This window comes from Bubalus kerabau, chromosome 8, assembly GCF_029407905.1.
Source record: "Bubalus kerabau isolate K-KA32 ecotype Philippines breed swamp buffalo chromosome 8, PCC_UOA_SB_1v2, whole genome shotgun sequence".
NCBI lineage: Eukaryota > Metazoa > Chordata > Mammalia > Artiodactyla > Bovidae > Bubalus > Bubalus kerabau.
The window spans coordinates 121,503,211-121,515,522 of NC_073631.1; the positions used below are offsets into that span (position 1 = coordinate 121,503,211).

The window sequence follows — 12,312 nt, forward strand, 5'->3', positions numbered from 1 at the left end:
AACCAAAGAAGATGCAATCAATAAACAATAGTTCACCAATAAAACAGAGTCCGAGTTCCCCCTAAAGGGGTGGAGGTAACAATCTGATACAACCACTGTTGTTCAGGCACTCAGTCATGTCTGACTCTCTGCACCCCACGGACTGTAGCCCCCCTGGCTTCTCTGTCCATGGCATTCTCCAGGCAAGAATACTGGAGTCAGGTGCCACTTAAAACCACTGAGTCCTGCAGGAATTAAGGCCCGCCCCCACCCCCAAGTACAGAATAGAATGATGATGTTGACCCTTTAAGACCAAGACTTTGATAAACTAAAACTTGGACTCTGTTGACCTTCACCCCAATGCAATGCTGAATTCTCCTCTGCTCAGGCCCCTTCACGAATGTGCATGTGAAGTGAAAGTCGCTCAGTCGTGTCTGACTCTTTGCCACCCTATGGACTATACAGTCCAAGGAATTCCCCAGGCCAGAATACTGGAGTGGGTAGCCTTTCCCTTCTCCAGGGAATCTTCCCAACCCAGGGATTGAACCCAGGTTTCCTGCATTGCAGGCGGATTCTTTACCAGCTGAGCCACCAGGGAAGCCGAATTCATGAATGTGCATGTACCTTAGCTTAAAACTTCCCCAACTTGGCTGTTCTGAGAGGCACTGCCTTGGGAAAGATCCCCAGGGTTCTCACTTGCTGCAAGTAACCATTCCTTCCTTCTCCCTCTCTTTGGCTTGGTTGTGTCTTTTGGCTCAACATCCACCAAAAAGTGAACCTGGTTTTCAGGTGACATGAGTGCTTATATAAAGGGCATTGGACAACACTGCAGAGAACGTACTCAGGGGGGTTTCAAAGGATGCAAACACAGTCACATAAGGCAATTTTTAAGCCCATCTTTACACAAACAAACAAAGACACTGGAAGCCTAACAAACTATAAATCACTGATAAAAGGTTTCTCGGAGTGAGGCAGGTGGATTATACATATTATTGAACCTTTCTCATCCACAAATGTTGCATTTTGAAGATGAATACAAGACTGTATCTGAAGGAGAGGTGAGATATGTGGTCCTCATAACGTCTTCAAATATCAACCACATCAGCTATGCTTTTTGTCAAGAATTACAAAGTAACAATTGCAAGGCTAAATTTTTAAGCAAGTTCAGTTCAGTCACTCAGTCGTGTCCGACTCTTTGCGACCCCATGAATTGCAGCATGCCAGGCCTCCCTGTCCATCACCAACTCCCGGAGTTCAGTCAGACTCACGTCCATCAAGTCAGTGATGCCATCCAGTCATCTCATCCTCTGTCGTCCCCTTCTCCTCCTGCCCCCAATCCCTCCCACCATCAGAGTCTTTTCCAATGAGTCAACTCTTCGCATGAGGGGGCCAAAGTACTGGAGTTTCAGCTTCAGCATCATTCCTTCCAAAGAAATCCCAGGGCTCATCTCCTTCAGAATGGACTGGTTGGATCTCCTTGCAGTCCAAGGGACTCTCAAGAGTCTTCTCCAACACCACAGTTCAAAAGCATCAATTCTTCAGCGCTCAGCCTTCTTCACAGTCCAACTCTCACATCCATACATGACCACAGGAAAAACCATAGCCTTGACTAGACGGACCTTTGTTGGCAAAGTAATGTCTCTGCTTTTGAATATGCTATCTAGGTTGGTCATAACTTTCCTTCCAAGGAATAAGCATCTTTTAATTTCATGGCTGCGGTCAGGTGTTCTATGTCACTAAGAAGAAAGACCCATTTCCTTAGGATAGAAAACACACAGATAGTAAAACAGTCCTGAAAGCTGAAACACTTGGACGGAGTGAAGGAATTTTTTAAAATGGGAATTTTCCTTAGATGTTGAAGTTTAAAAAGAACAAATACCTTAAAATTTATATAAAGATTACTGCTGCTGCTGCTAAGTCGCTTCAGTCATGTCGGACTCTGTGCGACCCCATAGATGGCAACCCACCAGGCTCCCCCATCCCTGGGATTCTCCAAGCAAGAACACTGGACTGGGTTGCCATTTCCTTCTCCAATGCATGAAAGTGAAAATTGAAAGTGAAGTCATGTCTGACTCATCACGACCCCATGGACTGCAGCCTACCAGGCTCCTCCGTCCATGGGATTTTCCAGGCAAGAGTGGGTTGCCATTGCCTTCTCCGGATATAAAGATTAGCAGGCACTGTACTAAGAAGTTCACATACATATGCTGTTTTAGCCTCATCCATACAAGCATGGGATTCTCCAGGCAAGAATACTGGGTGGGTTGTCATGCCCTCCTCCAGAGGATCTTCAGGACCCGGGGACTGAACCCACGTCGCTTACGCCTCCTGCATTGGAAGGCGGGCTCTTCATCACTAGTGCCACCCGGGAAGCCCTGTGTTAACCTCACCAGAGCCCTAAAGTGGCAACAGTATACCTATTTATCCTCAGAACTCTTCCCATGACAAGTAACAGAAAACCAGACCTCAACTGCCTGAAGCTTAAAGGGAAGTTATTCACTCAGGTTAACTGGAAAGACTCAGAGTTGGGTTAAAGCCCCTTCAGGACTTAAACTACCTCACCAGGGCTTGGACTCTGTCCAAATCTATGGCACACAATCTCCTTCTGAGGTTCGGGACAGCCCCCAACAGCTTCGGGCTCTCACCTTGTGAGAAGACAGCCAACACAGCTGCAGCTTCTCTCTTTCCTTGTTCCTGCACGCAGCAGGAAGAATAAAGGCATTTTCCCATTGCTCCCACAAGTAGACAGAGTCCATCTGATCGGACCCGCTCCATACTATGCTCATGCCAATTGTAAGTCACTGTGGCCAGGACACCAAGACTTTTTGCTGAGCTGAGGCTGGTCGTATGCTCCATCCCAGGACGCCTGATGGAGCAGGGCTCATGGATGCTGAGGGGAGGAATAAGAAATGCCCCCTTTATGTACAGAACCCAAAAGTAAGACCTACCTGATTGATCCCAAAGCTCTGGTGCGCTCTCCTCTGTGCTGGAGGGATACTCCAGTTACAGAACAAAAGGTTCTCAGACCAGTGACCCTGCCTTGTCTCCGAGCCCCATCACCAATCGGAACGTTAATCAAGGTTACAGTGTTTGTTGGAAAAGCTTCCAGTAGTATGTGAAGATTAATAGAATTCACTTCATTATGAATTTAATTTGGCTTTACCTAAAAATTTTAGCTGTTTTTAGTCAGTTTCTACAAGCTTCCAAACAAGAGTGGCCACCTTACAAAATTTAATTCCACTAGGAAAAAAATCACTGCAGATGGTGACTGCAGCCATGAAATTAAAAGACGCTTACTCCTTGAAAGGAAAGTTATGATCAACCTAGATAGCATATTCAAAAGCAGAGACATTACTTTGCCAACAAAGGTTCGTCTAGTCAAGGCTATCGGAGAAGGCAATGGCACCCCACTCCAGTACTCTTGCCTGGAAAATCCCATGGACGGAGGAGCCTGGTGGGCTGCAGTCCATGGGGTCCCTAACAGTCGGACACGACTGAGCGACTTCACTTTCACTTTTCACTTTCCTGCATTGGAGACGGAAATGGCAACCCACTCCAGTGTTCTTGCCTGGAGAGTCCCAGGGACGGGGGAGCCTGGTGGGCTGCTGTCTATGGGGCCGCACAGAGTCGGACATGACTGACGCGACTTAGCAGCAGCGGTCAAGGCTATGGTTTTTCCTGTGGTCATGTATGGATGTGAGAGTTGGACTGTGAAGAAGGCTGAGCGCTGAAGAATTGATGCTTTTGAACTGTGGTGCTGGAGAAGACTCTTTAGAGTCCCTTGGACTGCAAGGAGATCCAACCAGTCCATTCTGAAGGAGATGAGCCCTGGGATTTCTTTGGAAGGAATGATGCTAAAGCTGAAACTCCAGTACTTTGGCCCCCTCATGCGAAGAGTTGACTCATTGGAAAAGACTCTGATGCTGGGAGGGATTGGGGGCAGGAGGAGAAGGGGACGCCAGAGGATGAGATGGCTGGATGGCATCACTGACTCGATGGACTTGAGTTTGACTGAACTCCGGGAGTTGGTGATGGACAGGGAGGCCTGGCGTGCTGCGATTCATGGGGTTGCAAAGAGTCGGGCACGACTGAGCGACTGATCTGAACTGAAGAAAAAAAATCTTCAATGAAGCTTCTAATTGTCTTGTTTCATCAATATAATACCATTCATTCCCATGTTACATCACTAACGTGGCCTTCAACAATCAACGATCTATTTCCAACCAACTTGGTAAGTTCTTTAGACCTCGCTTTCAGAGGAGTGGAGAAAAAAGGGACTATTTGCATTTTGTATATTGTCTCTGTACTTTCAGCTGAACTTCATTTGAATAAAAGTTGAAATAGTACAACTGAGTCAGTGTCTCACAAGCTTCTGTTGGTCGCCGGGTTGGGCCAGAGTGCGGCGTTAAGTACTGGATCCAAGCTCACCTCTAACGACTAAAAAGCCAAAGACATGTACAAAACAGTGGTTTTCGGACGCTGGACAACGGGTAGTGGCGTGATGTGATGCTTAGAGAAGGGAAACCAGGGGGGCCCAGGCGAGTCCAAGCCATAACCGAGTCAAGGCGGCGGCCCGGCGGCCCGGGGCAGGCGGGCTCCAGGAACCGCGCGGGGCGCGTGGGAAGAGAGCCGCGGACAGAGCGCCCCGGGCCGGGCCGCACGCCAGCCCGTCCCTCGCGACCCCGCGCCCCGCGCTCCACCCGCACGCCTGCGCGCGCGCCGCGCCCCCGAGCGAGGGCCGGGCGAGCGAGCACGCGCGGCGCGGCCTGTGCAGCGCGCGGCCGACGAGCGCGCGCGGTAAGAGAGCCCCGCCCAGTCATAGTGGGCGCTCGGCGGGGCCGGCGAGCATGCGCGATGCGGCTGCAAGCGGGGCGGGACCGGCGAGCATGCGCAGTGTGGCAGAGCCGCGGCGGGCCTCCGGAAAGCGGCTCCCGGCCCCTGGAGGCACGAGGCTGATGAGCATGCGCGCTGGTGCTAGCCTGGTGCGACGGCGGTTGCTAGGCAACGGCGAGCCGCGTCGGTGGAGGGCTCCGGCCGCGGTGGGCGTTGCGGCAGGCGGGGTGGATTGCGCTGCAGATGTGGTCTCCGGTAGGGAACGCGGGAAGGAAGGGAAGGGGACGCCCTGCGAGCGAAAGCGGTTAGCACTGTCCCCAGGACAGCCCACCTGCTCCGCGGCCATCCCTTGGGAGGGCCTGAAGGGTCAGTGCTTGAGAATCCGTTACTGAAACCCTTCACCTGTACAGTTGACCCTTGAACTCAGAGTGAACTGCTGAGTCCTCCCGTGTGCTGTGTGCGGATGTTCTTCAATAAATAACGTGCTACAGCGCCGTATCCTCCCTGGAGGAGGACAGGAGGTGGTGGGGTGGGCTTCTGGGGCTTGAGCGTCCTGGGGACTTGGTCAAACCATTGGTACCCAGGGACCCGAGGACGTCATTTTACATCTGTCTCTGTGCTTCTGGCCAACCTAGGTGCAGTCTCATCAAAAACGTAAAACAAGGGATTCCTGAGTTATAAAACGTAATAAGACAGTGTCCAATTGTCTTTTAAAAATTGGGTTTCTCTTGTATGCCTGTGTTTTTAACTAGCGTGTCTATAAATTAGCTTAAAGTCACTTAGACAAATTGGTAACTAATTCCTTTGGCACCGCAGTAGTGGTTTTTTGTTACCAAGTCCTACATCTTTTAACTAATTGTTAACAATGGAATTTACAAAGAAAGAATATTCGTATTAATTTTAGCTCTAAATACTGGGTAAGGATTAACTTTCTAGCCCTACCATTGCCACAGACTAATTATATAATTTTGGAGGAGTCAGTAATCTCTGGGTATGTTTTCTCATTTTAAAATGAAGTTAGTGTGTGTGCGTGCGTGTGTGTGCACACGTGCGAGCTCAGTTGCCTCCGACTCTTTGCGACCCAAAATGAAGTTGGACTATACCTCAAAAAAATGAAATTGGACTAAATACTTGAAAATAGTTTCTAATGCTGAAATTTAATGACACTATAGGACTTACAAGGGGCACCATTTTTAAAAGCTCTTATCCTGATGTTAATCACAATGGCTTACACGAGATAAAACTGCCAACTGCAGATGGTTGGCTGTGATTATTAAACAATTTTTAGGGTGATGTAAACTGTGCTCTGCTAGGTTGTGGGCGTTTTGAAAGTAGGAGATGCTGGTAGTGATCTTTCAGCATTTTAAATGTCTTCTGCCATTTCTCCAGCCTAGACTGTTGTGATGAAACATTGGAAGGAAACTTCCTTCATGCTTCTCTTGATGCCGGAATGTAAGGGGAATGAGGTTGCCATAGAAACGGTCACCTCACTTCTAGGGGATCTTGGCAGCAGCTGCTGCTGCTGCTGCTGCTAAGTCGCTTCAGTCGTGTCCAACTCTGTGCGACCCCATAGACGGCAGCCCACCAGGCTCTCCCGTCCCTGGGATTCTCCAGGCAAGAACACTGGAGTGGGTTGCCATTTCCTTCTCCAATGCAGGAAAGTGAAAAGTGAAAGTGAAGTCGCCCAGTCGTGTCCGACTCCTAGCGACCCCATGGACTGCAGCCTATCAGGCTCCTCTGTCCATGAGATTTTCCAGGCAAGAGTACTGGAGTGGGGTGCCATCGCCTTCTCCGTAGCCCTGACTTTTCTCATTCTACATTTCTCACTGGACACTCTTCTTAGGAAGTTCATACTGTGGACTAACTGGATGTAGGTGTCCATCCTGAGACACACATGAGGGATTACTTCCTTTCTCCTCTTACAGTCAGGCCCTCAATACTGGTCCCTAGATGACTTCAACAGGGTACTGTCTGTCCCCACCCCAGTGTATTTTGGTCTCTTGTCTTCTCAGATGGTAAAGAATCATAAGATATACCCTTGTCTAAAAACTGACAGGATCAATTCCGAATTCTTCCTCCAGCTTTGAAGGGAATTGGGCTGTGTCATTTAATCATGACAGTCCTGCATGGAAAGTGCTGTGTGTGTGTCTTGAGATGGGAAAGCAGACTCACATATGCTACATATTTTGCAAACAGAGCAAGACTGGAACCTGGCTCACATTCTGTAGTCTGTACCCTCGGTAGGGGGAAGTCACAGAGCGCTCCTCCTCCATCCCAGGGCATCCACTGTTCCCTTCTCCTCTGAAATGCAAACCGCTGCTGAGTTCTAGAGCACTTTGCTTTCCTCATGCGTTGGGCAGCATGTTCATCGCCCGCTCTCTGTCCTTCAAATCCCAGGTATAGTATTATCTCTTTAAGAGGCTTCCCCAAAGTCTCAGATGGTAAAGATTCTGCAATGCAGGAGACCCAGGTTCGATCCCTGGATCAGGAACATCCCCTGGAGAAGGAAATGGCAACCCACTTGAGTATTCAAGCCTGGGAAACCCCATGATCAGAGGAGCCTGGCGGGCTGCAGTTCATGGGGTCGCAAAACGTCACAGCAACTAACACTGTGACTTTTCAAGAAGCATTTCGCTTACATTCTCTGATCTTTTAGTCTGAAATTTTGTTGTATTCACACATGATATCACTATATTTAGCAATGGATTGTTCTCGTTCACATTAATATGTTTCCCCCAACTCACTGGAGAACTGCTTGAGGACAGGGCCTGATCCAGATGCAACTGGCTTGAATTCCTCCAAGACCAGACCGCGGAGCGTGGGCTGTGCTGGTAGGCGGTCCTGTCCTTCACCATCGGTTAGACCCTCAGTTGATCTCTTCCCCATAAACTTCACCAGATGTTTTATGCACACTCCAGCTTTGACTTTCTGTTGACTTTTTTGCAGTAGAAGAATTAAAGGACTGGGATATGAAATGAAGATATAATTTGATACAGCCCAGCAACAGCTTCTCCTGAATCAGCATGTTAAGGAATAAGGTACACAATCCTGTTTAAAACCCAGACATTGTTTCGCTCATGAATATGTTTTAATTCAGCTCTTTGACGGGATAAAAATGGTTTGCAAACCCTGCATCAGTGAGGCGCTGCCAGCCGTAGTGCTCGGTGCGAGCATTTCTTAGCTGCAGAGCAATTTTATTTTGTAAAAGTTTTCACCAAAGAAACATGCACTTAAATGCAAGGTTCTCTGTAGTATAACAGAAACAAGCTTTGCCTAATCTAATGATAGTGAAACAATGTGCTCGGGCATGCACAGCTTTTATAGGTCAGAATGTATTTATTCTTGTTATGATTAAGGCCTTAGTAATTAAGTGAAAAGATGTTACTGTGTCGTTAACATAAATGGGACTGGCCTTTGGTCCCCCGACTTGGGTAGCGATCCGTGCAGCATTCTTTACTGCTGGATCTGGTATGCCATCAAGGTCGAGTATTAAAGTGTAAGCTTTCTTGTAAATGAGCCATTAGATAATGTAACTGTGAGGCTTTTTCCCTGCTTTTAGGGTCATTCCTCTAAACAGGATAACTTGGCAGTCACTGCAGTGGCCTTACAAGATCACATTGTACATGACCTTCAACTTCAGAACCTTTCAGTAGCAGATTATTCTAAGACAAAGGTACCAAAGACAGAGAACAGATCCAAATCTCTAAAAAGAAATGCAAAGGCAACAATAGATACTGGACTTAAGAAAACCACACAAGGTGGCCCTAAAGCGGAAGACCCAGAAAAAGACTATGTTCTTGATCCAAAGCCACCACCATTAACTTTAGGTAAGTCTGATCTCATCACTCTTATTTTGACTTACTAGAGCTAAAGAATCGAGTTGAGATGAATAGTACCATTTTCTTTGATTCAGAAATTATTTTAATTTATAGTCTTACAGAAAGATACGTGTGTGCTAAAGTTTAAAAACAGTGGTGGGGACAGTTTGAGCAAAAACTAAAGATAGTAATGATAAATGAAAGTTGCTTGATCGTGTCTGACTCTTTGTGACCCCATGGACTAAACAGTCCATGGAATTCTCCAGGCCAGAATACTGGAGTGGGTAGCCTTTCCCTTCTCCAGGGGATCTTCCCAACCCAGGGATCAAACCCAGGTCTCCCACATTGCAAGTGGATTCTCTACCAGCTGAGCCACAAGGGAAGCCCAGTAATGATAAGTAGAGCAAGAATAAGTAAGAGGAGAATAAAGTAAATATCCATTAATCTACAGTGATAGAAATAAATCATTGAATAAATAATAGGAAAGACTCTTTCTTACAGTCGATTAACAGCTATTAAATATAGTAGATAGGGGCTAGAAATAGGAAATCACCATCTGGCCAAGACCACAATGATAAAAAGCAGCCACATCACTTTGCCGACAAAGGTCCGTATAGTCAAAGCTATGGTTTTTCCAGCAGTCATGTACAGATGTGAGAGTTGGACCATAAAGAAGGTGGCAGCCAAAGAATTGGTGCTTTCTAACTGTTTTTCTGGAGAAGACTCTCAAGAGTCCTTTGGACTTCAAGGAGATCAAACCAGTCAGTCCTAAAGGAAATCAACCCTGAATATTCATTGGAAGGACTAACGTGAAGCTCCATGATGCGAAGAGTCGACTCATTAGAAAAGACCCTGATGCTGGGAAAGATTGAGGACAGGAAGAGAAGGAGACAACAGAGGGTGAGATGGTTGGATGGCAACACCGACTCAATGGGAGAAAGTGAAGGACAGGGAAGCCTGGTGTGCTGCAGTCCACGCGGTCACAAAGAGTCCGCCGTGACTTGGTGACTGAACGACAAGCACAGGGATGACGGCGGTACCCGGATGCGGGAACCAGCGGGGAGTGGCGCTGAGGCGCGGGCCTGGGCACAGCCTCAGAGCGTCGCCCCAGGGGTGTGCTCACTACACAGAGAAAGCGGCGGCACCTTTACCGCGTGAAGAAGTCTGGGGCCAGGCTCTCAGAAGGGCGCAGGCCCCTCCTAGACATTCCCACCAGAGAAGCATCTCTCAGTCTGCTCTGAGGACACATCAGTTGACCCAGAAGGAGGTTCCTGGCCGGGGCTCCACAGAAGCGTCAAGAGAAGCAAATAAAGACCGAGGTGCAAAGCCAGGTCCTGAGGGGCCAAAGGGGCAGCCAGCTGAGCACATGTGGAATTGGGGCAGAGCAGAGGCTTCAGTGAGACTAGAAGGACGCCCAGTGGGGCGGACACATGAATCAACAGCGCTGGATCAACAGGCCGAGCTGGATGGGACCACGCGCTCAGGTCCCATGACACGTTAGCATCTGGGGAGGCCCAGGGCAAGGCGCGTGAGGCTCCTTTACACGGCTTTACAGTGTTTACAGACAAGTCCAAGCTATTGTAAGCTGCAAACTTAGGAACAGAAAAGGTTTTATATATTTATTTTCATTTTTTGCAAGGGAGTGCAGATCCAGCCATGCACCCAGGAGGAGGCTGGTGAACATCAGCCAGCTTCCGCCATAAATTCACAGGGTTAAGAGGATTTGTCCCTGCAGTTCCCTCATAGCTCGTTGGTAAATCATCTGCCTGCGATGCAGGAGATCCAGGTTCGATTCCTGGGTCAGGAAGATCCCCTGGAGAAGAAAATGACAACCCACTCCAGTACTCTTGCCTGGAGAATCCCATGGATGGAGGAGCCTGGCAGGCTACAGTCCACGGGGTCGCAAAGAGTCGGACACGACTGAGCGACTTCACCACCACCACCAAAGAACAGAGGAAGGATGTTCTTGACGGAGACAGAGGCACACGCAGGGCTCTGAAGCAAGGCAGCTCGGGTGCCTGAGTTGCTGAAAGGAGAGTGAGCTGGGGCCTGGTGAGGGTGGGGCAGAAGGGGAGACTGGGGAGAACCGGGAGGGGCCGATTAGGAGAGGGGTTGTGGTGTAGAACTTCTGTTGTGATGAAATATATCAAGTTTACCACTTCAGCCATGTTTAAGCATGTCGTTCAGTGGCAGTAAGTGCACTCCCACTGCCCAGCGGTCATCGCTGCTGTCCATCTCCACAATGCCTTCATCCCCCCAGACTCTGCCCACTTACACACTCCCAGCCCCTCTCCCCACCTTGGCAACCACGAGTTTCCTCTCTGTCTCTCAGAATCCGACCACTTTGGCTCAGTCATTTAATATCCGTCCTTTTGTGTCTGGCCCGTTGCTCTCGGCGTAAGGTCTTCAGGGTTCTTCGCTCTGGCAGTTGCAGCAGTATCAGAGCCTCCTCCTCGTTTAGGCCCAAACACGACCCGCCCGCCGGCACACAGCACGCCTGTCCGTTCCATCGGCGGACACTTGAGTTGTTTCCTCTTTCAGTTACCGTGTATGGTGCTGCCAGGAAGCTTTTTGTACAAATACCTGTTTGAGTCTCCACTTTCCATTCTTTGGGGCATGTGCCAAGAAAAGGAATGGCTGGACCGTGTGGTAATTCTATATTTAATTTTTTGAGGAACCGCCATAAAATTTTTTAAATGATGCTGGGCCCGGAGAGGAGGTTTGCTGGGGACCTGGTGGCAGAGCTACAGGAAAAGCAACTACTAAAATATTCACCTGAGCACTTCTTTGTTGCTGGGATGGACAAATATTTTCCCACCAGTTTCTGGTGGTCCCTGAGTGTCCTACTCCCTTATTGGGAAGAGATATACTCACTAAACTGGGGACCACCCTTGTGATGGGAAGTTTTTCAGCCCCTAGAGCTCTACAGCTCCTGGTTACTACTGAAGAACCCATTACACCTTCAATATAGAGGGACCAAAAACTATGGGAAGACAAAATTAACCCCCAGGTGTGGGACCAGGGGACTCTTGGACGAGCCCACCAAGCTGAACCGGTCATCACTGTCCTCCGAGATCCCACTCGGTTCCCTAACTGGAAACAATATCCTCTCAAAAGAGAGGCCTGGGAGGGACTACAGCCTTTAATAAATAAAGTCCTTGCTTGTGGGCTATTGGTCCGCACCAACTCGCCATGTAACACCCCAATCCTCTCAGTAAAGAAAAAAGACAGAACCTGGCGACTGGTTCAAGATCTCCGGATCATAAATGAAGCTGTAGTCCCCCTCCATCCCACAGTACCCAATCCCTATGTAATCTTGGGAGAAATCCCACCCAATGCCAAGTGGTTTACAGTCTTGGATCTCAAAGATGCATTTTTTTAGCATACCACTGGCTAAAGAATCCCAATACCTTTTTGCCTTTGAGTGGGAAGCCCCAGGAGAAAAACACCAACAGATGACTTGGACAGTATTACCTCAGGGGTTCAGAGATAGCCCCCACCTGTTTGGACAGGCCCTTAGCCGGGATCTCCTAGATCTGGACCTGGACCTAATGGGAAAATATTACAATACGTAGATGACCTACTAATCTGCTCTCCAGATGAGAAAAGCACCCAACAACATGCAATTCAGGTTCTAAACTTCTTGGCAGAAAGGGGATATAAAGTCTCCTGTGCTAAGGCA

The 12,312-nt window shown here is 48.6% G+C and overlaps 1 protein-coding gene across 1 annotated transcript in view; it reads left to right on the top strand.

Moving 5' to 3' along the window:
- The first annotated feature begins 4,921 nt into the window (after positions 1-4,921).
- Positions 4,922-12,312, top strand: part of RNF32 (ring finger protein 32) — a 39,084-nt gene continuing 31,693 nt past the window's right edge. Inside the window, exons 1-3 of the mRNA XM_055589631.1 lie at positions 4,922-5,067; positions 7,759-7,850; positions 8,372-8,639. Coding sequence (XP_055445606.1) covers positions 7,836-7,850; positions 8,372-8,639 — 283 coding nt within the window. The 5' untranslated portion in view covers positions 4,922-5,067; positions 7,759-7,835. The remainder of the gene's footprint in view (positions 5,068-7,758; positions 7,851-8,371; positions 8,640-12,312) is intronic.